Source organism: Urocitellus parryii, chromosome Y (assembly GCF_045843805.1).
Source record: "Urocitellus parryii isolate mUroPar1 chromosome Y, mUroPar1.hap1, whole genome shotgun sequence".
NCBI lineage: Eukaryota > Metazoa > Chordata > Mammalia > Rodentia > Sciuridae > Urocitellus > Urocitellus parryii.
Genome location: NC_135548.1, coordinates 27,846,336 through 27,870,287, shown reverse-complemented (window position 1 = coordinate 27,870,287; position 23,952 = coordinate 27,846,336). Strand labels below are relative to the sequence as shown.

At 30.5% G+C, this 23,952-nt stretch overlaps 1 protein-coding gene across 1 annotated transcript in view; it reads right to left on the bottom strand.

Moving 5' to 3' along the window:
* The window catches only part of LOC144250993 (kelch-like protein 1), a 380,194-nt gene that overhangs the window by 93,387 nt on the left and 262,855 nt on the right, over positions 1-23,952 (bottom strand). Inside the window, exon 7 of the mRNA XM_077794136.1 lies at positions 1,893-2,117. Coding sequence (XP_077650262.1) covers positions 1,893-2,117 — 225 coding nt within the window. The remainder of the gene's footprint in view (positions 1-1,892; positions 2,118-23,952) is intronic.

Sequence of the window (23,952 nt, the reverse complement as noted above, 5' to 3'; positions counted from 1 at the left end):
ACAGAAGAAAGGCTTAGACATGAAAATATTGGACTACTAGAGTTTTAAATGGGTCTCTAAAACCTGTGGGAAACACTGCATTACACTTCAGCTGTCTATGGTACTTGCTTCATAGTTTTCTGTGTAGCCTCACAGAAAACTATGCATCTTTTCACTGGGTTCTTAATTCGACACATTACCAGAGTCTGTTCAAGAGAATCATCTTTGCCATCCTGTGAAGCATTGAGGTCTCAAGAGTCAGCAGTCTGTGTGATAGGATTTGAAGCAAACCCTAATCCTACATACTTTTACATCTGAAACTATACCACTGAAAGTATATTCTGGTCAAAATGATTGAATAGGTTTTGTTGGCATGCAATTAGTTTTTATCCTATATTAATAGAAAGAAATTGAATGATGGAAACAAAAAGGGGGAAGAAGATATTTCATTCTAATGCTTCCAATCCTGAGTACTTATTCTCTATATTTCTCTAACACAGAAACATAAGTAGTTAGTTAGCTGGCTACTAAAAACAACATATATAGTTTTTTTTAATCCCAAATCTTTCAATTTATAATTATACTTAGAGAAAAGTGTGTCCTAGAAGATGCTTTTTTATATCATGATTATTAGCTGGGGAAAATAATTTGGGATTGATGCTCTTATCCATATTACAAATTAGTTGGTCCCATTGAGATTTAAATAATTAATAGACTTTTATATAAAATAGAAGTCTAGAACTTTGAAAATATTCTCAGACATTTAATAATATTCCTAGATTTTACTTATGAGCATACTAAAGAAACTTAGATGAACCAGCTTAATATGAACTAAAATGATTCTTTAGTTCACAGGTATTTTTGATCTATCTATGTACATGTATATATTTAATTTTGCTTAGATTCAAAAGAGAATAGATACAAATTGGAAGTAAATTGTTGAACACTTCAGTACAGAATATTATTTATAGTTGCTTTTGAAATGCTCTGCAATTTTTTCCTCTGAATATTTCAGTCTGTTTATTTACAATTAAACCCTGACATCTCCTTAATATGTATATTCTAAACATACAAAAAAAACATTCAGTAATTTACCTGGCATATTTCAAGTCTTTGAAAATAGTAATTTGCACTTCTCCTTACAAGCACCATGATACAAAGTACAAATTCAGCAAGCATTAGTGTTTAATAAATTTCTCTTTTTTCTAATTGCATAGAACTTTATAATTTACAAAGTGATTTCATAATCTTTATTAATTGTTATTACTTAGTAAACTTTTATTGGTGGCATATAAGTAACTGAGACTGACTTTGAGTGCTGGCCCCCATACATGCATATATAAGTTGGTAAATTAAAGATTCATGCATGGATTTTCTGAATCTAAATATAGTTCTCTTTACTCTACAAATTACTCCATAGTAGAGACCAGATGAATCCTATCATACTGATTCATTGTGCCAGCTGTTATGTCACTGTTTCTTTATACCTATATTCCCCTTTTCCTCACAAATTTTTCAAGGTGGAATCCATTAATAGTACAATCAGGTAAAATTGGTTATCTATCACTATGGGAGAGGCCATCTTAAGCTTTCCTCAATTTGCAATAACTATTTCTTCTTCTGGACTGCACTAACTTTGCCTTTATACGATTCCTCACTATATTTTTTATATCAAATATATTAAAGTCAGATTGCAAAAGCCTTAGTGACAGTCTGAGGTCTAGATGTCTTTGGTGAATTCAACATCTCTCTCAATAGTTTAGTGCACATTTATCAAAACAGGAAAATGTCAAGAATTTAGAAGAAAAATATGCTTCAAATAAGCCTATAATTTTCATAAATGTAAAAATGATTTATATCATTACCATATCAATAACATGTTTGCAATAGTAATATCAATAAAGAGCTCTTACCTAGACCATGTCTATGTGTTGACATTGGCGGTAAGACAGTCCAGGTCTTGGTTTTGGGATTGTAACATTCAACAGTGTTCAGTGTCTTTAAGCCATCTCGACCTCCAATTACAAAGAGTTTGTCATCAAAAACAGCCACACCAAACTGCAACCTCCTGCAGTTCATCATCCTTGCCTGGATCCACAAATTTGTTCTGAGGTCATATTTCTCTATGGTTGTAGCTCCTGATAAAACATAAAATAAAATAATCAAGAATTGCTACTAATCCAATATAAAGCCTGCCCCCAAGATAGTGTACATAGTAGGATGTGAAAAAACTGTTGTCACATTCATCTTACTTAAAGAAAAGAACAGCAGAAAAACAAAGAAAGTAATAATTCAACAATTTTATTTTCTTGTCAGACACTAATGATCAAAATAGTCACAAATGTTCAATTTCTTTGAATTATGTAATGCTCTCAGGTTAAAATATTGATTCAATAGAAACATTGTTAGGCATAACAGTTTTGTCAGTAGATTTTAAAACCTCTCACTGTTTACCATTGTAAGATATTTAATCAACTATTTACTATGTTTTTTAACCTGTTTTTAAAATTGATCTGCAAAATACCTTAATAAAATTTAGTGACATAAAATGTTCTTCTATCCTTACCAACATGTTATAATCTCAAAGTAAAACGTCTTTATCTAAAAGATTTTTATACATAAATTTGTGAATTTGATAAATGATTAATAAAACAAAAATTAAAGTAGTAAGCTAAATTGCTGGTGAGACTTGTTTCAATGTGTTTAGTTATTCAATTCCCATTGAAAATGTTTGCCAAGAATGAGTTTACAAGTATTTACATGAAATGATACAGCTATTAATCATAATAGTGCTTCAGTATTTGGTCTTACTGTGCAGACACACATTCACCAATACTTCTTCATTTTTTTTTTTTGAAGATTAAATACCCTCACAAAAAATATCCATATTTTTGTGTACTTTTACTTCAAACACTGAAGATCTGTTTCACTTGTAATACAAGGTTGCAAACCTAGGGAAAACATTCCTTTGGGGACTCATTTATATTTTAGAACCTAACAAGCAATGGACAAAACAAATATAAACATCTTGGAAACAGAAGTTCTGCTAATTGAAGTAAAACTTACAATTTATGCTCCATTTCTATTCAAACCTATCATAGCTATAATAGTACAGATACTGGATTAGATGCATTTAATCTGCTTTCTGATGTAACTAAAAATAGAAGTTAATTTCCATAAACAACTACATTTGAAGCATTATGAGGCAATTATTATCTTTAGAATAGTAATAAATTATAATGTTCATAAATTATATTATAGTATTTATTATCATTTACATAGTATTTTAAACAAATGTGTTTATTTAATATATTTAATATATTTATTCTATTTTATAGAGAATATTTTATTCCACTGTGTATAAATCAAAACTCCAAGGTGAATTACATTTGTTGAATATTTCAAGGCCATCTGAATTTTCAAAGTTCAACAGTATTCCTATTTTATGAATGCCTAATTAAAAATAAAGAAGTAATATACAAGAGCCTGCCTATTGCAGTTATTGAGAATGGTGCAAAAGAAAGAATATAACCTAATTTTAATACATCCAGCTTCATTAAACTCGTATTATTTGGGTGTGAATGAACAAGGAAGCATGTGAACACCTGATAGCTCTCTGAATTTCCAAAGCATTGCTTAAAATCTCTATAGAGAATTTGAGATGCAGTTATATATCTCAGTAGAAACAGTTGTGAGTGGGTGAAGTTAATGGTTCCTGAATAACCAAAGGAATTGTTCTTCATAAGGGAAAATTGAGCACTTGTTGTGGATGTCAAAGCCTTATCCAAGTAAGATAAATATGTCTTAACATTTCAATACATGACAGGGGATTTTACTAACTTCAGTTTTCAAAAGTTGCTACAGCGAAAATAGCAGCTTATTCCTGCCTTCATGTTTCAAATTAGAATCTGTACTAATTCCATATGATTGCTGTAAAAACAAAAATCTCAAACTTAGTGGTATAAATAACACAAATTTATCATTTTATGGTTCTGGAGGCCAGAATCTGAAACACAGTAAAATTAAGTGTTGGCAGCACTCTGTTCTTTCAGAAGTCTCTGGGAAAAACTGCTTTCTTGTCTTTTGGATGTTTATATTCCTATTGCTATGCTTAAAGCCAGCAACACTGTGTTTTTCTGACACTGACCATTGTGATTACACTGAACTCACCCTAACTTGATTTGACAGCTTAATGCAGATAAATATAATATGTTTATGCTAATGTCCCTGATTAGCAATCAATTTTTCTTTCATAAATTTAATCCTCATTTGCTATATAATCTAACATATTCACAGATTCCAGAGATTAGAATATAGACATTTGGGGGAAGCCATTCCTGATTTTCCTGGAAATAAAGGCCTATTTTCATTACTCTCTTCAATTATGCTTAGTTACCAAAAGTTCAATAATAATAGTGATAATGAATCATTTCTATTTTTAGAGCAGATTGTACTAATCAATGTAATTAATCATAATCTTATTCAGTCACCGTGTATTTTACGTATTTTATTTGTCTTTTAACAATGACAAAGAAGCATATGTTTCTTTTTCTGATAAAATCATTAGTAATAATATTTTTAAAAATGATCTCAACAATCTACTTAATTATCTGTTTATATAAAGTTACTAACTTTATTATTTATTTATTATTCTTATTTTTACTTTATTATTTTGTAAGTTGTTATTTTTCTTTATTTGTAAGGGTAAATATATTCCCTTCATTATTTCCAGAAGAATTTTAGCCTTTGTTGTTTCTTAAGGACAACTACTGTGATAGATTAAAACAACAGTATGAATAAGAGTGGGCCATTATTTTGATAAGCAATTCCTTTAGAAAACATGCAAGATTTATTTTAGGACATAGTTACTTTGGTGTTCATTATTAATGAAACTTTTCACAATTTTCAAAAATAAAAAATAAAATAAAATGTGTGTCCAATGAAGTGCTGACAATTTCTCTAAACTGGAGAATACTCACATTATCTAAAGGTAAAAATTGTCCTTGTTTTATTCCCATTAGAAATTTTGGATTAGTATTGCCAATTGGTCCAACTAATTAAGAAGAGGCAGAAATCTAGATTTTTGTAACTTGAAATCTCCAAATAATGAAGGTATGTAACTAATTTATAATAACATTTAAGCCCATTAAAACATAAACATATCATGACTAGTCTTAGATGACTATTATTAGGAGCCATTAAATTTTAAATTCTAGACTAGCTTGTTAAATCATTTTGAAGCCTACATTGTCTCTTAGAATGGAATTTTGCTATCATTCTGTGAGTTATCACTTTGTATAGTAATAAAATTATTTTGTATAATGTTTATTATAATGGAATGACCTATAAAGCAACTGGTATGGCATTCTAACAATGTAATATTTTTTAATTGTAAGGGGAAACTCAGTCTCAGTATGTAAAGAACATGAAATAAAACTAGATATATATTTTTGAGACTTTATTGGTAAGACTACACATATGTGTAATTTTAAATATTGCATAATTCATTTATTATCAATATGTGCCTGTTAATGGTTAGTATGGTTAATATTTTAGAATTTATAGTAATCTAAAATTTTGTACTTTTTTGGTTGTGTGACTTAGAATAAATGATCCTAAAATGACCATTTTCTGTAAAAAGTAGTCATAATACCAATAAAAATTATGAGATATATATTGCTTGGAATTAATTTTTTACATTTTTTTTACATATTATGATAGGTATATTACCTGGGTGGCCCTCATTATATAACCCCTTAAATATGAAATTGTTTCTCCAGTTAGTTTTAAAAGATAAATTCAGAAAATTTTGGAGTTTGAACAGGACTCAACTTGATATTGGCAGGTTTGAAGATGAAAGGAGGTGAGAGCAATCCCTACCTAAACCCCAGCAAGAAAATACCACCTTAATTCAATCACAAGGAAAGAATTATGTCAACAATCTGAATGAGCTCCATAGTACAGTCTAGTGAACCTTGATTCTTGAGGTCTTGAGCAGAGCATCCAAACCTGCCATCCCAGACTTCTAAGCACAGAAATTTGAACAAATACATGGCACCTGCTTCAAGCAATTATATGTGTAGTAAATTACTGCACCATGAAGGAAGAAATGTTAGTTCATTTTAATTTGCATTCCCATAATCTGTAAATTATTTGTTTTCCAAGATCAATAACAAACTAGATGGTATTAGATACAAAACAAATACATGAAAAAGTAAACAGATGGTTCTTAAAATATAAAACAGGGGAAAAGTGCTCAAGATGCGATCAAAGCACAATTCTGAGTTTCTTTAGAGACAAATATAAATATTTGGGGGACAAGAATGATAGGAATTAATGCTTGCACATTCTACTTTGGAATTATAGATGGCAGGACTTTTGCCATTATATATAATTCAAATAGTTAGCAACTTCATTTATCTTGAATACAGTGCAGAATTAATTGATAATTTTTTTTTGAATTGACAAAATAGTTGTCACAAAAAGGTCCTATAAAGAAGATAAAGTCCTTTTATTCAACACACCAGAAAGGCCCTCAGGTCTTCTCACAAAGCTTTTTTACTATAATTTTAATGCAATATTAATAAACTCAGCTACCTGACTTGGAAGCCTTTTTACAAACCCATAAATTAGGATGATCTGGGGCAGCTGAAAGCAGCAATAGTTGACACTAAGTGAGTAACCAGGGGGGAAATGCATTAAATTAACACAGAACAATCATTTATGACTACTCTATGGAAAAAAAAAAAACTGAACTATGAAATGTCTAAAGAGCTTTTTAGTTCAACACTGATGTTGGTCTTTATACTATCAAATTGGTAAGAAAAGGTTAAATTATGTGAGATGTATTCTTTCTAAGCAGAAAATACTGAGAGGAATTTTTGAAAAAAAAAATGAAACCAAAGATAATACATAAAACATAAGACTTAAAACTTTAAAGAGAATATGATTACAATCAATTACTTATGTCTTGAATTTTTCATCGGATAAGCAGTTCATTGACTTTTACATATCCATGTAGTTGTGAAAAGTATGGTTATGGAATGACATTTATTATACTAATATAAAAGGTATCATTGTAAGGAAAATAGTTTTTAAGCAGTGATAGAAATTTTATTTTCTATAAGAGTTATAGACCACACACACACACACACACACAAATTTATCATTAAGTTTAACATATAATTTTGGAGAAGGTATATAAATTTTGAAAATCCAGCATTATGCTTAAACTAAATTCATTAAACTCAGAAAATACAAAAAGAATTCCTACCTTGTGGACCATAGCCAAGGGATAGAAAAATATAGGGAAAATGTTGTGTTATTTGTATGTAATAATCTACCTCAATAACTAAAAATTTAAAATTATTGCCTTTAAAATGATGTATGGAAGTTGGCAAATCAGAAAGGCAGAAATCAAATCAATATGATTTCTTTATAAAAATTAAAGTCACCTAGTTTGTGAATAGGAGAATCTATTCAACATAGCAACACTAAGAGTAAATTAAGTGAAAATAAAATCAGCAAGTTAAGTGACTGTACTAGATGGTTTAAAACACTACTGAGAGATGTCAGTTGAATGAATGGTAAAAACTATACTGATTTTCAGTGAGATGACTTTTTGTGGATATTATTACTATATTATATAGTCATAATTAATGGAAAATGATGCTTTACAAGATATTTATAAAGTTGTATAGGCATTACTGTGAAAATTCAAATGTAAAACATTAGGAAATATTTTTAAGGTGCTATTTTGTTGTATTTATTATATCAAGTATATTCGCCCTTTTAGACTAACATCGCTAGTGAGAAATACGAATCAGATAATGAAAACGGATGACTAAGAAAAAACTGTCAACATAAATTCATGAATTTTAAGTATTTCCAGCATAAATTATTTTTTCCATTTTTTTAAAATTTATATATGATAGTGGAATGCATTATAATGCATAAATAACATAAATAACATAAAGAGCACAAATTTTTCATATCTCTGTATACAAAATATATTCACACCAATTTGTGTCTTCATACATGTACTTTGGATAATAATATCCATCACATTCCACCATCATTTCTAACCCCCTGCCCCTTCCTTACCCCTCCAAAACCTCTGCCCTATCTAGAGTTCCTCTATCTCTCCCATGCTCTCCTTCCTTACCGCACTATGAATCAGCCTCCTTATATCAGATAAAATTTTTGGCATTTGGTTTTTGGGATTGGCTACCTTCACTTAGCATTACCTTCTCCAACTCCATCCATTTACCAGCAAATGCTATGACTTTATTTTCTTTTATTGCTGAGTAATATTCCATTGTGTATATATGCCACATTTTTTTTTATCCACTTAATACTGAAGGGCATTTAGTTTGGTTCCACTATTTAGCTATTGTGAATTGTGCTGCTATAAACATTGATGTGGCTGTGTCCCTGTAGTATGCAGGGTATAGATCAATGATAGCTGGGTCAAATGGTGGTTCTATTTCCAATTTTCCAAGGGATATCCGCACTGTTTTCCATATTGGCAACACCAATTTGCAAAAATTTTTAAAGACAGGTAAACTCTGATACAGTGTAGCAGCACTGAAGAGAAAAATACCTTACCTGACATTTAAAACTATTGCATAACTGTAGAGATTTTTTTAAAAGTTACTTATGGAATAAAGTGGTTATATTAATGAATCTGCAAAGAAAGCCAGAAATAATCAGACATGGGTATTTTAAATATAATAAAAGTGGCTGTATGCATTCATGGAAATATTTATTATGTAAAAATATATTAAGATAAATCATTATCCTTTTGAGAAAAGCAAACTTTGAGTCCTGCCTTACTACTTATTCCAGAATGCATTTTAAGTGAACCTATGATGCAGGAACAGCTAAATGACCACAGAACCCAATTAGTCTTTGGTTTTCCTCTCAGGGCTTCATATATATTAATTAAGAAAGGAGAGCCTAAGTGACCTTCAAGAGTCATAGCCGCAATCATTAAAACATAAAACAAAACAAAACAAAAAGTTGGGTGTTCCTGAAGATAAAAAAGTAGGCAATCAAATTTCACTTCTTATTGGACCTGTGATTAAAGGTCTATCAGAAAAAAAATCACAAAACTCAGAAGTTATAAATTATTTATTAATAAATATATGACTACTATCTACCTACATATAAAATATATTAAAATTACACAAATAGTGAAGCAAACAAAAAACCCTGAGAATATATGCAACAAAATAAATGTAAATGGAGATATAAATATTGTGTAAGTCAAGGAAAATGAAAATATTAAAATAGAAAAATGCCAGAGACATTAGCAGGCATTTTGTAGGAATTCATTCATTATGAAAAATATCAGAAAATTTACTTAACTTTCCTATCATTAAAAAGTTGAATTAGATTTCCAACTGATTTCAAAAATATAAAATTTGTATGTTCACATCAAAACCAGCATGTCAACATTAAGTCAATACAAACATTTTTAGGAGGTGTGTGGGTATGTGTGTGTATGTGTATTTAAATATGCAGTAAATTCAGGAACTGGAGTAAATTGAATTTTTAATGTGTATCCTATTTTAAGCATTTTAGCAAGTTCTATAGTTGAACGTCTAATTCATTGTTTTTAAAAGCAGCCTCTGGTGTTGCTAATGACATTATAGGATAGAGACTTCAAAAAGGAAAGCCAAAATTTAAACTTATTAACTGTATGATTTCTATTCATCTACTTTTTTATAGCACAGAGTTTCCATTTAAAATAACTTTACAATAAATGAACACCCACATTAAAATATTATTATGAGTATATGTGTATTTTTCCTCTTGGTAAATGCTCATTAAAATCATATTGTTTCACATTTCCACATTAAATATTTGTTTTCATAATTCATACCATTTGCAAAAAATGAACCAAGCCCTGGCTATCCATAAATTATTCATTATTATGAAAATGCCCTATATCCCCATAAATACCTTCTGTAAGATAATGACTACAATTATTCTAACCTTTGTTGAAAGTCTGGACACTGATGAATGGAAGGAAAAGAAAGCTTTCATGACAATTGGGTTCCAGTATTGTTGCTGTATGGCAAAAAATACAAGTCTTACAGAAATGCAGTACCAGAATATGAAGTTCATTAATCTCCACCTAAGTTATAAACCTTTGGAAAATACATTTTTTTTCCTTTTTCAAAAATGAGAATGCACCTTCACAGAGATGTATTAATTGAAGAATCTTTGTGATTCACTGAGTTTGTTCATTTTAGAATGAAGGATTACATTAATAATGCCACATTAGGTAATAGGATAGTGACTTCTACTATCTCTAAATCTTTTACTTCCTATTCTCTGAGAGTCTATGTCACAGAGGTAATTTACATAGCTCTAGGGAGTCTCCTGTGCCAGAGAATAGGCACACATTGAAAGATTAAAATCAGGTATTCGTGAAACATATGCAAAAACACACTCAGACTTATTCCCTTGTGGCTCTATAAAAGGAGTGTTGGTGTGGAGAAAAGAAGTATTTATTATCATTTATAGTACATTTACAGGGAGATTGACCACAAATATATTTTACATTTACAGGGAGATTGACCACAAATATATTGAGATTTATTTATTTAATATATTGAGAATATATAATAATGGTGGGCATTTCATCATAACATGAATAATTTCACATTTGATCTGTATTTCTTGAAAGACCTATATAATGCATAATGGTGTGGTCCAAATCCTCTATTAAGGAGAAAATAAAGTTTCCATTAGATTAAATTCAGAATAATTTTAACTATAATTTTAACTTTGAGCTATCCTCAGAAAAGCTACTTGAAATGGTTACAGGTTAGTCACTAAAATTTGTCTTTTTCTAGTAAAGATAAGGCTGCCAAATAAAGGCAACTTCACTGACAGTTGATTCACTATCCACCTAACAGTCTCCTTTCACAACTGGATAAGGAACATGACTTCAGGGAACAGAAAGTCCCTTGTCTACAGACTCCCTAGAAGGATACAAACAAGAATTTAACTTAACACATGAGCTTCTTTCCTAATTCCAAACATTGTTAAGGAAACTGATAGCATGTTTTTTTCTTCCCTTGGGACACATGGGGAAGCATGATTCTCCAATAAAATATCCCGTTGCAACAATAGTAAGTGGATATCTATTTCAGAAGACAGTTCTTTGTATGTGAAAAAGCTAACTGGTCTTTGGCTAACAAGATGTTTTTCAGGGTTTTGAGTTGCTTCTTCAGCTTTCTGCAAACTGGTGACCTTGAACTGGCAATCTCCAATGATATAGTTCAAGTTCAAAGAAAGAGTGCTGAAGTGGAACCAAAGTGACTGAATGGGGTTACTGAGACAGGAATCAAGTAGGGAGATACTTAAAGGGCAAAGATGAAAAAAAAAAAAAAAAAAGGTTTCTTTTTTATATTGCTTTTCTTCAGAAAATGTCATACAGCACTTTAAAGTTATTTCAACTGCCTAATTGCAAATGCTCAGATTTCTTGGCACAGAATTGTAAGTGAATTATTTCCCTAAAGCCATATGATGATTATTAGTAAAATGCTTTAAAAATTAACTGATTTTGGAATTACAGAAGTGAAAACTTGTGCTTTAAAAATTAAGGCAGCGGAATACAACAAACACTAGTATGGCAATATGTATAAACGTGGCTGTATAACCAATGTGATCCTGCAATCTGTACACGTGGGAAATATAATAATTAATACCTCATTTGAATCAAATGTATGATATATGATATGTCAAGATCATTGTAATGTTTTGAGCAACCAATACAAAGATTAAAACAATAAAAATTCTAGATAATATATATTTACCAGTTCAAGTCACAGAAGTAAAAATCAGGTGAAGATGGTTAATTTCACCTAGATATTTCAATTCCCATTTTTGCCCTTTCAACAAAAAAGTGGATAATTATACAAAAAAGGCAAATTCAGTATAAAAAGATCTGATCAAGTCTTTTGAATGGAAAGAAAATATATCAGAAATTTTTTTTCATGAAGTTAAGAAATTTTTTATTTTAAAATATGTGAAAATTCAAGGCATGGCTTGAATATAAAAATACCATTATCCTCATAAAATAATTGAATGATCCTAAGAAATTACGTTTTTATTTTATAGTTAATATTTAATACATTAATATTTTTCTTTATCTTCTTCCCATCATGTTCTTTTATTAACTGCAAGAAGAACATTTGCTTTTACTTCACATGCAATATTTGGTGCTGATCAGACACCAATCTGGTTGTTTATCAAAATTAATAATTAACCTTTGTTTATAACCAGGCAATCAACAAGAAGGCAATGCAAAAATGTAATAAGGGATGCTTCTAATTCTCCTTTACCCATCTACTCAGCTGATGACTGTCTACAGGAGCAGTCACCACTACTGTGCCATCAGCATACCTGGCATTACTTTCATCAGGCTCCATCCAGGGTTCAAGGTTATCATGCATAGAGTAAAACAGAACAATGTAATAATGCAATTTTCTTAATTTCTCTATTTCATTCTCAAAAGTATGCCATTTTGAATAATTCTCAGCTTTTAACCTTCTTTATTCTTTGAAATTAAATAGTCTGTCAGAATGGCTTTCTTCTCACCTGCTATCCTCTATGTAGAAAAGTGCACTGTGGCTGTTTTGTGTCCACGAAACAGCAGGTCCTCTCAGAATCTTGATTCCCCTTCAGCCAAATCAAAGGACACCTGCTTCTTTATAAGTCTGTGCCTATTAGTAGGACCTTGCAGTGACTGTTAGACCTATAACCTGACATTCCAGTCCTCTTTTTTGTTGTTATCAAGTAGCAAATTTTAATATTTTCCCAAACACAGTCAGTATTGGTTCTTATATCCATGAATTTCATTTACTACTGATTAATAAAAGAACACCAGTTACCCAATAACAGGGTTTATATCTGAGTCACTAATTTACTGTATTTACTTTGAATTCAAATATAGCTACTAGCTCTCCAGTCTACAAATCACCACTTCAGAGAAACACATCATAATTAGTAATTCATCATGTCACCTCTTTCTAAGTGTATAGGTGATTTTTATTGATGTCATGAACAAGTTTTCTGTTTCCTTTTGGTTTTCTGGAAATAAACCCACTGTAATATTTCACACACACACACACACACACACACACACACACACACACACACAGAGAGAGAGAGAGAGAGAGAGAGAGAGAGAGAGAGAGAATTGAAAAAGAATTGGCATTCAATGAAGATGTAAGTGCAGTATAAAAAGTAAAAAGACTAATACTGGAAATGAAACTACACTGGAACTACAGTTTTCAAAACCCAGATAGTTGAGAGTTGTTGCTGTTGGAGATATAACCTCATCTTTCATAGAACTACTAGGCTTCTTGTGTCAGGGCCATGCAGTATGAATTTGCTCTCAATACCTAAAAAAAAAAAAAAAAATAAAAAAAAAAGAAAAAGAAAAACAAAAACAAAAGACTGATTTTAGGTAGATAAGCAATATCAGAGGTGGCCTCTAGTGTGGCATTGTAAACATACTCAGAAACTTCCCACTCCTGGTGCTGATAAAGTAGGTATGGGTCAAATGGATTTGACATTTGTTTCACAGGTTTCCTATAAATTGGGGAAGAAGTTTATTTTCTTTAATGGGAGTTCTAAAGCTTGTTTAGGTAAAAGGCTCCATAGCAAAAATCATAGGCTTTGTGGGTCACCTTATAGGTTTCTTTGTTGAATCCCATGACCATGAAAAGACTGAAAGAAAAGAGGAAATAAGCAATATTCAATAAAACTTTATGGTTTCTGAAGTTTGAATTTCAATAAATTTAAATTTCATCATGAAATTTTATTTTTTTTATTTTTTAACTATTAAAATGTAAAATTTATAGTGCACAAACCATACAAAATATATGGGAGACTAGATTTGGCCTGCAGGCCAGTTTGACAACCTCTGCCTTTAAAGTACCATAAAATATAAATGCTAGAAAAAAATGAAAATGATAACAAATATTGTCTGATCAAATAAATGGAAGAACTGTTTATTGTGTTTTAGAAGGAGGAATTTCCAGATAGCAATTGGCAATATCCAATTTAATTTATTGGTGGCCTTTCTCAACCAGCACACATGAAATAGCAGCAGTGCTCACTTCTGTAAGTTCCATGACTTTTCTTTCTTAATATTGCTCCATACCTAATAATCACATGAAGTATTTTATAGTTACTTGTTTATAGTTTCCTAAATATAACTTAAGCTAAAGCAAGCCAGAGTTTTTCATCAACAATAACAAAGTTTGTTCATCAACATTAAGAAGAGTAACTGGAAATTTGCAGGTGCTCAAATATTTGTAGGACTATTAGATAATCAGAAAAGAGTCAGCATTTAATCTGGAAACATAAGAAATGTCTGAGCCACTGGCAGCAGAAAGGATATAATTGCACTTCTATTTTATAATTAATACTTTATAATTGTTGGGCCAGAAATTTATTTAGACATTCATTTTTCCTAGTTTAGGAGAAAAAATATTAGCACTTTTACCTGAAACACATTTTCTATTTAACACATGAGTATAAAAGAGTTTCATGTCATAGAATTAGAGTTAATTGGACTGCCAATATTTGAAGCCATTGTTTATTCCTATCCATACTACAGATGTAGACACTGGCACTGTTCACACTGGTAATAGAAATTCTAGTAAACAAGCTACTTAAAAAGAAAATTGTAAATTATGTGCAACAAAAATACCACAGACTAAAACATTATGATATTAATATTAAAAGTAATAAATTTGAAGATAATTTATTTGTGTATTTTCTATAAAATATTTTCAGTTCAATTATTATTTGATAAAACTGATGTTGACTTATTGAATTTTTGATGCATATAAAACTTAAAATATAATGAATAATAAAGACAGTGGATTTAAAAATATATGTAAAAATTAGTTGTACCAAAGTATAACTTCATACTTTTATAACTGAACTCACCCTGTTCATAAATTTCCTTTTTAAAGGGACTTTGTTACTATTGAGTTAAATGTTAATAGTGAGACCTTACTCTCAGATGGATTTGTTCTATGAATCAATTAAGGCTTTGTCTCTAAGGAATGAGGTATAGGTGTGAGCAAAAATCACCAGCAATGAATAATAAATATCATTATATTTCAAAATATGACTTTGATCATAATTCACTGAGTCAGCCTTCCTTTTTATTTTAAATTTTTTACATGTACCCCTGTGTTGACATTTCTTAAACTGTCTCAGAGAGATAATTCTATTATTACCATCTTGTATATGAGAAGCACCAAGATTTGGAATGTGTAATTATCTTCTAAAGCTGACAAAAGTCACACAAGTCTTTAAATTTTACTAAAATGAGTAAAATATCCTGCATCCAAAGATATGCAAGCTTTTTGGTACAGAATTAGACCTAAAAGTCAGTATAAGGCCCAAAGTGGTGAAATATTTAAATTGTTTTTAAATCCCACACATTTCTCATATATTCATATTAATAGGGACTTACATAAACATACACATGTGTATGTAAATGTAATTTTATTTATTTATTGAACTCAGGGGCACTTGACCACAGAACTACATCCCAAGCCCTATTTTGTATTTTATTTAGAGACAGGGATTCACTGAGTTGCTTTGCACCTTGCTTTTGCTGACGCTGACTTTGAACTCGAAATCCTCCTGTCTTAGCCTCCCAAGCTGCTGGGATTACAGGTGTGCACCACTGTGCCTGGCTGTAAATGTAATTTTAAAAGTTTGAATCTAGTATGAAAATGTATTTTTGGTCTAGTATCTTGTTATGTCATGAAATGAAAGATTTAGTTTTCTTTTGTATTACTTGTGTTCATACAGAATTGAAAAATTATTAAGAAATATGCAACTGTATTCTTCATACCACATAGACACTGGCCCTTCCTAAGGGATCAGCATTTTCACTTCCCCCACCATGGCTTACTTTAGAGAAACTGAGCTTGGCATCACTCTCATCATTGAAGTCATTACCCTCTCTCCCTCTCAGCAGGCGTGGTTGAATTTCCTGAGTGATATGAATGGTTAATACGACTCCAGTGTAATAGAATAAATTAAATGTTCTTATTCACTTGAATATTTATTCATGAATTTATCTCTTACTACTAGATCATCTCTTGTTGGGTATATCATTATATGTAGATATCATTTTGTAGAAATGTTTGTTTATACTTCTGAACCACATTAAGTGGTACATGCTCCTAAAAGGATTCTTTAAAAGTCAGTAATCAAAACTACTTGAGTGTGAAATACAGCTCACAACATTTTTCAAAAGCTTTGACATAAAATTAAAATATAGTTTATAATTCTGGTATAACAAAGAATATTTCATATGTATAAAAATGCCAAATATGCACAGGTTGTTATGCAATGTTTGAAATATTATTAATAGAAAAGAGTCATGAAAAAGCAAACAAGTTTACTATACATAATGAAAATACAACTTTTGAAAATTTAGTGATATACTATTGTTTCAAAGAAGTAAGAAAATATTTTCTATGATATTTTTCATGTATCATTTTTCTGCAAGGCATGTGTCTTATATCGACATATGTATATTTTCAATTAAAATATGCATTGGTTACAAAAATACTTGTACATAACTGATCACAGAAGCTTTATTTATTTATAATAGCTAAAACTAGAAGCATCACAGTTCTCCATAATAGATAAACAGATTGCTGTTAAGCAATTAAAAGAATGAAGCAGTGATATACACAACACAGATGAATCCCAAAGAATATTATGCTCATTGAAAGAGTCTTAGAAAAGAGTACAAAGTGTGATTTCATTAATATGAAGATCAGTAATAGACAATTAAATTACAAATAGTCTAGAGTGGTCTTTGTAGGTACAGAAGGGAGGATATACTTGGAAAGCATATAAAGAAACTGCCTGAGGTAATGGTAGTGCTCTCTGGGATGATGGCAATGGTTTAGCTTCCAAAGGTGTATACATGTGCCAAAACTCACTTAAAGGAACATGTAAGATTGTGTATATTGTTGATATAAATTTTGTTAAAATATCTATACAAATATGTAAATTTAGCTAATAATGTGCATGCTGATGTGGTTTAGGTGAAGTGTATTCTTTTCCATAAATTTTATAGAATTTTAAAATGCATTTAAAAATGCTGGATGAGTACAGAAATGATGGATAAATATGTGATAAAATTATAAAGCATAAACCTATATAAGATCAATTAGTATACTGATGCATAGTTTATGACTCTGAATTTTATATATTAAAATTATCTAATATTTTGGGCAAAAAAAAGGATTAAAAACAGCTGATAAGGCTACTGAATATAACTGGTAAGGCTACTGAATAGCCAAAGATTAGGGGGTTTTAAATTTGAATTAGAAAAAGAAAGGGAGTAAAAGTAGGTAGGATGTGGATATAGATAATATTACAGTTACTGTCGAGCATCAAATATGAGGAAGTGAGTGGTGAAATGTTCTAAGGAATATCAGTTTATATCAAGACCTTTTGAAGGAAAAATAGCAAAAATGTGGTGGTTAAATTTTGAACAGTATATGATGAAAGAAAGTTGTTGCCTGCACAAAGAATATTGGGTTAAACTGGGTAGACATTGTGAACTTATGAAGATTCTTTTAATTTTTAATTCACATTTTTGATTAATAATCATAGTGAATGTATTGATTCATTAATTTGACAGCAATGAGCTGGGTCAGTGGGACTGAAGAGATCTTGGAACCAGGAGATCATTATCTAGCATTTGGCTGTATCCTAAGAACAATAAATCCCTTGGAAAAGTACATGTATTATCTTTGTCCAGCAGCTATAAAGTGATAAAGCTTCAGCTAACAGGCTGGAAATGCTGATGTAAATCAGACAGCCAGTGATAACTGAATAGCTATGGAGGGCAAAAAAAAATCTGATAACTGAAGTTTGAAGCTAATAAGGGTTATTCTAGCTAGAATATTAGTACTTTCCTTATATTAGTAAATACAGTGACCTTGTATAGTATTGTAGAACTGTTATTGAGCAATTATATTATATATTATAGCTTAATTATACTTGGTTACAGAAAAAAAATGGATCTTTATATTTAATATCCAAAATTTCTTTCCTTCAGTGAACACTGTGTTAAGTGAAGTAAGAGAGGCAAAGAAAGGTAAATATTGTATAATCTCACTTGTATATGGAATCTGAAAAGAAGTAGAGAGCAGGATGGTGGTTACCAGAGGTAGAGGTAGATGGTGTTGTTTGGGGAATTGTTAGCCAAAGATACAAAATTTTATTTAGAAAAGGAGTAGGAATTCAAGAAATATATTGTATAACACCATGATTATAGTAATAATGTATTTTCTACTTAGAAATTAGCAGGACAGAGATTTTTAAGTTTTCTCAATAAAAAATGCATATGTTAGATGGTTTGACTTAGCCATTATACAATATATAAAGCATCCTGTTATACACTATAGATACGTGCTATTTTTATTTGTCAATTAAAAATACAAAAGTTGCTTTTTCACATAAATTATTCTTTGAAGAAAAAACATAAAAACAAAAATTAAATTTAAAAACTGTTTTGTTATAGCAAGACATTTTATTCTAACAAGAATACACTAAATATAGCTTTGCAAATGTGTAGTCATACACATGAAATTTTAAGATGTTAATATATACATTTTGTCAGTTAAAAATACTAACTTCATAGTATTTATAACTGTTTTTGAATAATTTTGTATGCATAAAATTAATTTACAAAACATGTAAAAGAATAACTATTATAGAGTATATTCAATTTTTCATTCTTATATTCTTAACATTTTCTCCAAAAATAATAAAATAGACTTTATTCAGCTAGCCTGGGATTTTTTATTTACTTAATGCAGTAGAGAACTAGGTATTATCTTTAATAAAAACTTAAAGAAAATATAGTAAGTTTTATATTACGGCAGGAATTTTCCTGGCATTTAATAAAATCATTTTATCATATTTCAGGTGAAATGTGGATAAAAGGGTAAAAAGAATTCATTTTTTATACAGCCCCTAGATTTATTCTTCCTCTTAACTATTAAGCGGTAGAAATTAAGAAAGTTTCTTAAACTTCATCATAATGAAAATAATCTAGAAAAATACTCTCAACATAAGTTTGTTATAGGAAGTAATTAAATTTTTTATATGGTGGTATATGGCTGTAGGTGTTTAAAATATATTTCATAGATGAAATCATTTTATTAATTCCAAATTATCAGTTACTGAGGACAAATATTCTTGATCCATAATGTTGTTTTCTGCTTGAAGGACAGAAATGGGAAAAGGTTTTAGGTAACAATAATTTTCTACTTGATTTGTCTTCAATCTTTAAAATACTATAAATATGGGTAGATTTCATATTAATACAAATTTTATGCTGATAAATAGTATATTACACTTCAAACCTAATGTTTCTTGTATACATGTGAGAATTAATGTAGAACAAATTGGTAAACATAAAGTTTTTATTATAGGTCTGAATGTTAGCTAATGATTCCTCAGATCTAAGACTTGTATTGATTTCTATTTATTTTAAATTACAATAATTTTTAGAAGATGTGTGGGATTGAATCAAATATTTAATGAATGATCATTATAAGAGCTCCTCTAATTTAATACAGAATATAATTTAATACTTTGAGATATAAAATATAGATGTAAAATATAGAACTGTGAATATAATACTTCCAAATTTATGAATACTCCAAACTTAATTAAGCTTAGAAATATCACAGTCTCTTTCACAAATATGTAACAAGTCTGAAATAGTGTAAGTTGTTAATAGTTTAACTGTAAACATGACATTAAATTTCCAAAAGTTATAAGACAAAAAACAGAAAAATTCTATAGTGAAAATCTCAAAATATATGAAATGAAACAAAGCAAAAAATAAACCCAATATTTCTGAGAATATTAGAAACAACAAACAGTAGATTTCCTCCCCAGGAGATTTCTGTCTGTTGAAAATTGAAGGCTTATGCTGAAATGCCCTAATATTATAACTCCAGTACACCTGGGCAAATTACAATAAATTTTTTAAACTAAATGAATATTCTGCAGATACACAAAACATAAAATCTGCATGTTTACTGATGGAGTATTGCTATAGTTTGAATCTGGAGGGTTCCCCAAAGGCCACATGTAAGGCTGGTTATCAGTCTGCACTATTGGAAGGTGAAGAAAACTTTGTTAGGTGGGCTTAATGGATCAAAGTCAGGTCATTAGTGGGTGTGTTCTTGAAGAGGATATTTGTACCCCATCCCCTTCCTGTCTTTCTTTCTTTGCTATTTACCACTTTCTCCAAGATGCACTCCAATCATGCTACCATATATACTTTGCTACCATAAATTTAAAGCAACAGGGCCAATCAGCTATGGCCTAAAACCTCTGATGCCACTAACCAAAATAAACCTTTCTTCCTTTTGTTTCTCAAGCATTTTTTTTTAAAGTGACAGAAAGCTGACTGACTATACGTACCATGTGATGTTTTATACATGTGTACATTGTGTAATCAGGTTAATCGTATTTATGGTCTCACATTTAAAATCCATACATAGAGCACAATCACTATTTACATTCACCTTGAATAATTTTTTGCATTGTTATACTCAAGTGAAAATAAGAGAAATATTCAAGGGTACAGACAAGTAGCTGAAAAAACAGTGATGGGAGATCTGGGAACTAAATTCACGTAGAAGCCAGCACTTTCAGAGGACAGATGGGTATACAATGTATACCCTTGATGAGATCTGGAGCATCTGCCTTTGGCCTGACAGAAGGTGGGAGAAGAGGGAACAAGAGTCACTGCATTAAGCCTGATTCATTGAGGAAGGCTGACAGGGATCTAAGGGTACCCTTGGTTCAGGGTTAAAGCAGACTCATTTGTATTGGAGAAAAACATCTGTAATTTAGGCCTGCAAAAGTTCAAAGAGTAAAGAAAATTAATATGATTTCAAAATAATATTATTTAACACACAAAGAATAAAACTAACATGAATGAGAATATTAGAAACAACAAACAGTAGATTTACTCCCCCAAAGCTTTTAGGTGTTGGCATTATTAGCTATATGATATGAAATAAACCTGAAATATAGTCAGCCATGGGTTCAACAAATTAGGGATAGAAAATATTAGGGGAAAAATTTACATGTTTATTAAACATGTACAGAATTTTTTTCTTGTTAATATTAACTAAACAATATATTATATCCGATATTAACATAGCACTTACATTATATTAGTAAGTAATGTAGTAACCTAGAGATGATTGAACACATGCAACAGGGTATGTATTGGTTATAGGCAAATAGTGTGACATTTTATATACGTGACTTCAACATCTCTGGATTTTTGTATCTGAGTGGGTCCTGAAACAAACCACCTATGAATGCCAAGGCAAATGGATTTCTGTAGGTAAGAAGTAATACATGAAGCAATAAATAAATAAATAAAAGCAAGTAAGATGAGAACTATGTAGAATTTATCATAAAAATCTGAGAGAATTTGAGATTCACATAGAAAATGATAATATTAAAAACACACAGATGTCTCTGCTTTTAACCATGATGGATTATCGTGTATCAAACTATCCCCCCAAAAGTAACTATAAAGTTTCAGTTTTCCATTAAGTTTCATTACCACAAAAATGAGCTCTTTCAAGACATTGAAGATTACAAAAATGATGGCTAACATTTAAAAGGCCAAGTTTCAGTATAAAAGGGCTATGAATGGGAATGATCCTAATAGTGTTTGCCATTTCCCCCTTGAGAAATGGTTGATCACAAGTAGTGCTAGACTGAGAGTTCTTGCAATATGTGTATGCTGAGGCCTCTGGGCAGTCCAGTGGGGCTGGGAGTAATAACTGCTGTTTAGGGCAGCCAAGTAGTCAGAACTTTAGACCTGGATCCCTCGGAAAGGAGTCTGGCTGAACATTGCTATTCATCTTTTCTGGCATCTTCTGAATTCTAAGATATACCTTGAGACTGAAATTGAGGCAGAAAATGGCAGCTAAGGTGCCAAATTTAGCTTATGAATAGTTCTAAGGCATACATCTATCTGAGAACTAGATAAAGGTAGCTTTTGTAAAGTAAACATAAAATGACTTTCAGGGACCACTAAAAATTAGTAGCCCTGATATAAATATTGAAAACAAACTAGGAGGACAGTCCTCATAAATACTTAGTCACAAATTCTCTAATTCTTGTTTTAAAGATGATTTTCTGTTACTCTCAATTTCTGCCTAAGGCAATAAATTATATTTGAGAGAACTTAATGGTATTCAGAGTGTCTATTTATCTTCTTATATAATATCCATCATTCTTTCAGAAATTTCCAGAGATATTATGTTGCTTACTAGATTTTTTACTATAAACCTCTAAATCATTAAATTATTCCTTTGAAAATAAAGCATTTGACAAAAGTGTCTCATTGTCTGTCTGTATTGAGCAGTTTATTTTATGGTATAGCCAAACCGACTAGTTCAAGAAACTAAGATACAATATGCAATAATTAGAAAAGAAGGAAATAATCTGACACTATTCAAAATTATTTGCAAAATTAAATTTAATCTTCATTTAACAAATTCAAATTAAAAAATGTTCAATCTCTCTATTGAAGTTGGGAAGTTTAAATGTAATTACAAGAACTTAGGTCTCATTTTCCAATTATTTCTACTTTATACTAGAAATTGCTCATAATGAAATATTTTTTTTTAATACAGAAAATTTTGAGAAGATATTGAAACTGGCACTCTGCATAATTTAATGGTGATATAAAGTCATCTATACTTTCTAGGAAAAATAAATTCATACATCATAATGACTTTACCTCCCACACACTAATTTTTCACCAAGAATTCATTCACTCATAGTTTTGGATAAACTAAAAGAAAGAGTTGAGAGGGCCCCTAGTTCCAATATCTCTTTCAAAAGTATGCCCCAACTACTAGAGGTTACACCACCTCTCCACAGCACCATCTGTTGGGGACCACACCTTCAAATATGGGCCTTTGGGAGATACTGAAAATCTAACCTATAACACTTTTAAAAAATACAATACAAAATTCCACTTATCACTTAATTCTTTTTTCTTGACTCATCATTCTTGACTGTTGTTTGAATTGGCCTAAAAGACATTTAGCTGCAGGCCTGGTTGTGCTCACCTGTAATCCCAGTAGCTCGGGAGGCTGAGGCAGAAGAATTGAGAGTTGAATGCCAACCTCAGCAAAAGTGAGATGCTTATAAGCAACTCAGTGAGACCCTGTCTCTAAATAAAATACAAAATAGAGCTGGGGATGTGGCTCATTGGTCATGTGACCCTGAGTTCCACCCCTAGTACCAGAAAAAGAAAAAAGATATTTACCTTATGCATCATGATATTCATATATGTATCACTTACATGACCACCTTACTGCCTTATTCCTTCGCTGTATCACATCATTATCCCTTATTTATTTAATTAATTATTATTATTTTTTTTTGGTAATGAGGATTGAACTCTGGTCATTCTACCTCTGAATTAACCTTTTAAAAACTTAGTTATTGTTTAATTTTGAGACAGGGTTTTGCTAAGTTGCAGAGGTTTTCCTTGATTTTGTAATTCTCTCTCCTCAGCCTCCCATGTCATTGGGTTCCAGAAATAAGACACTACAATCAGCATATTACTATTATTTCATAGTGTTCTTATATTTTCATGCCTCTAGAATTTCTACAATATTATTTTCCATAGTACAATTAGGAATCTCAGCCCAGGTTAATGCTGAGAGCACTGGGAAATTAGTCACATGCTTTGTTTCTTTAATCATGCAGTGGCTTCTTGTTAATATGAATTTATTGAATGTTCAATTGATATTTTTGTTTGCCTTTTTATATAAAATACTATCATATGCAGATGCACATATGGAATTGATATTATATCAGTATTTTCCCATGGAA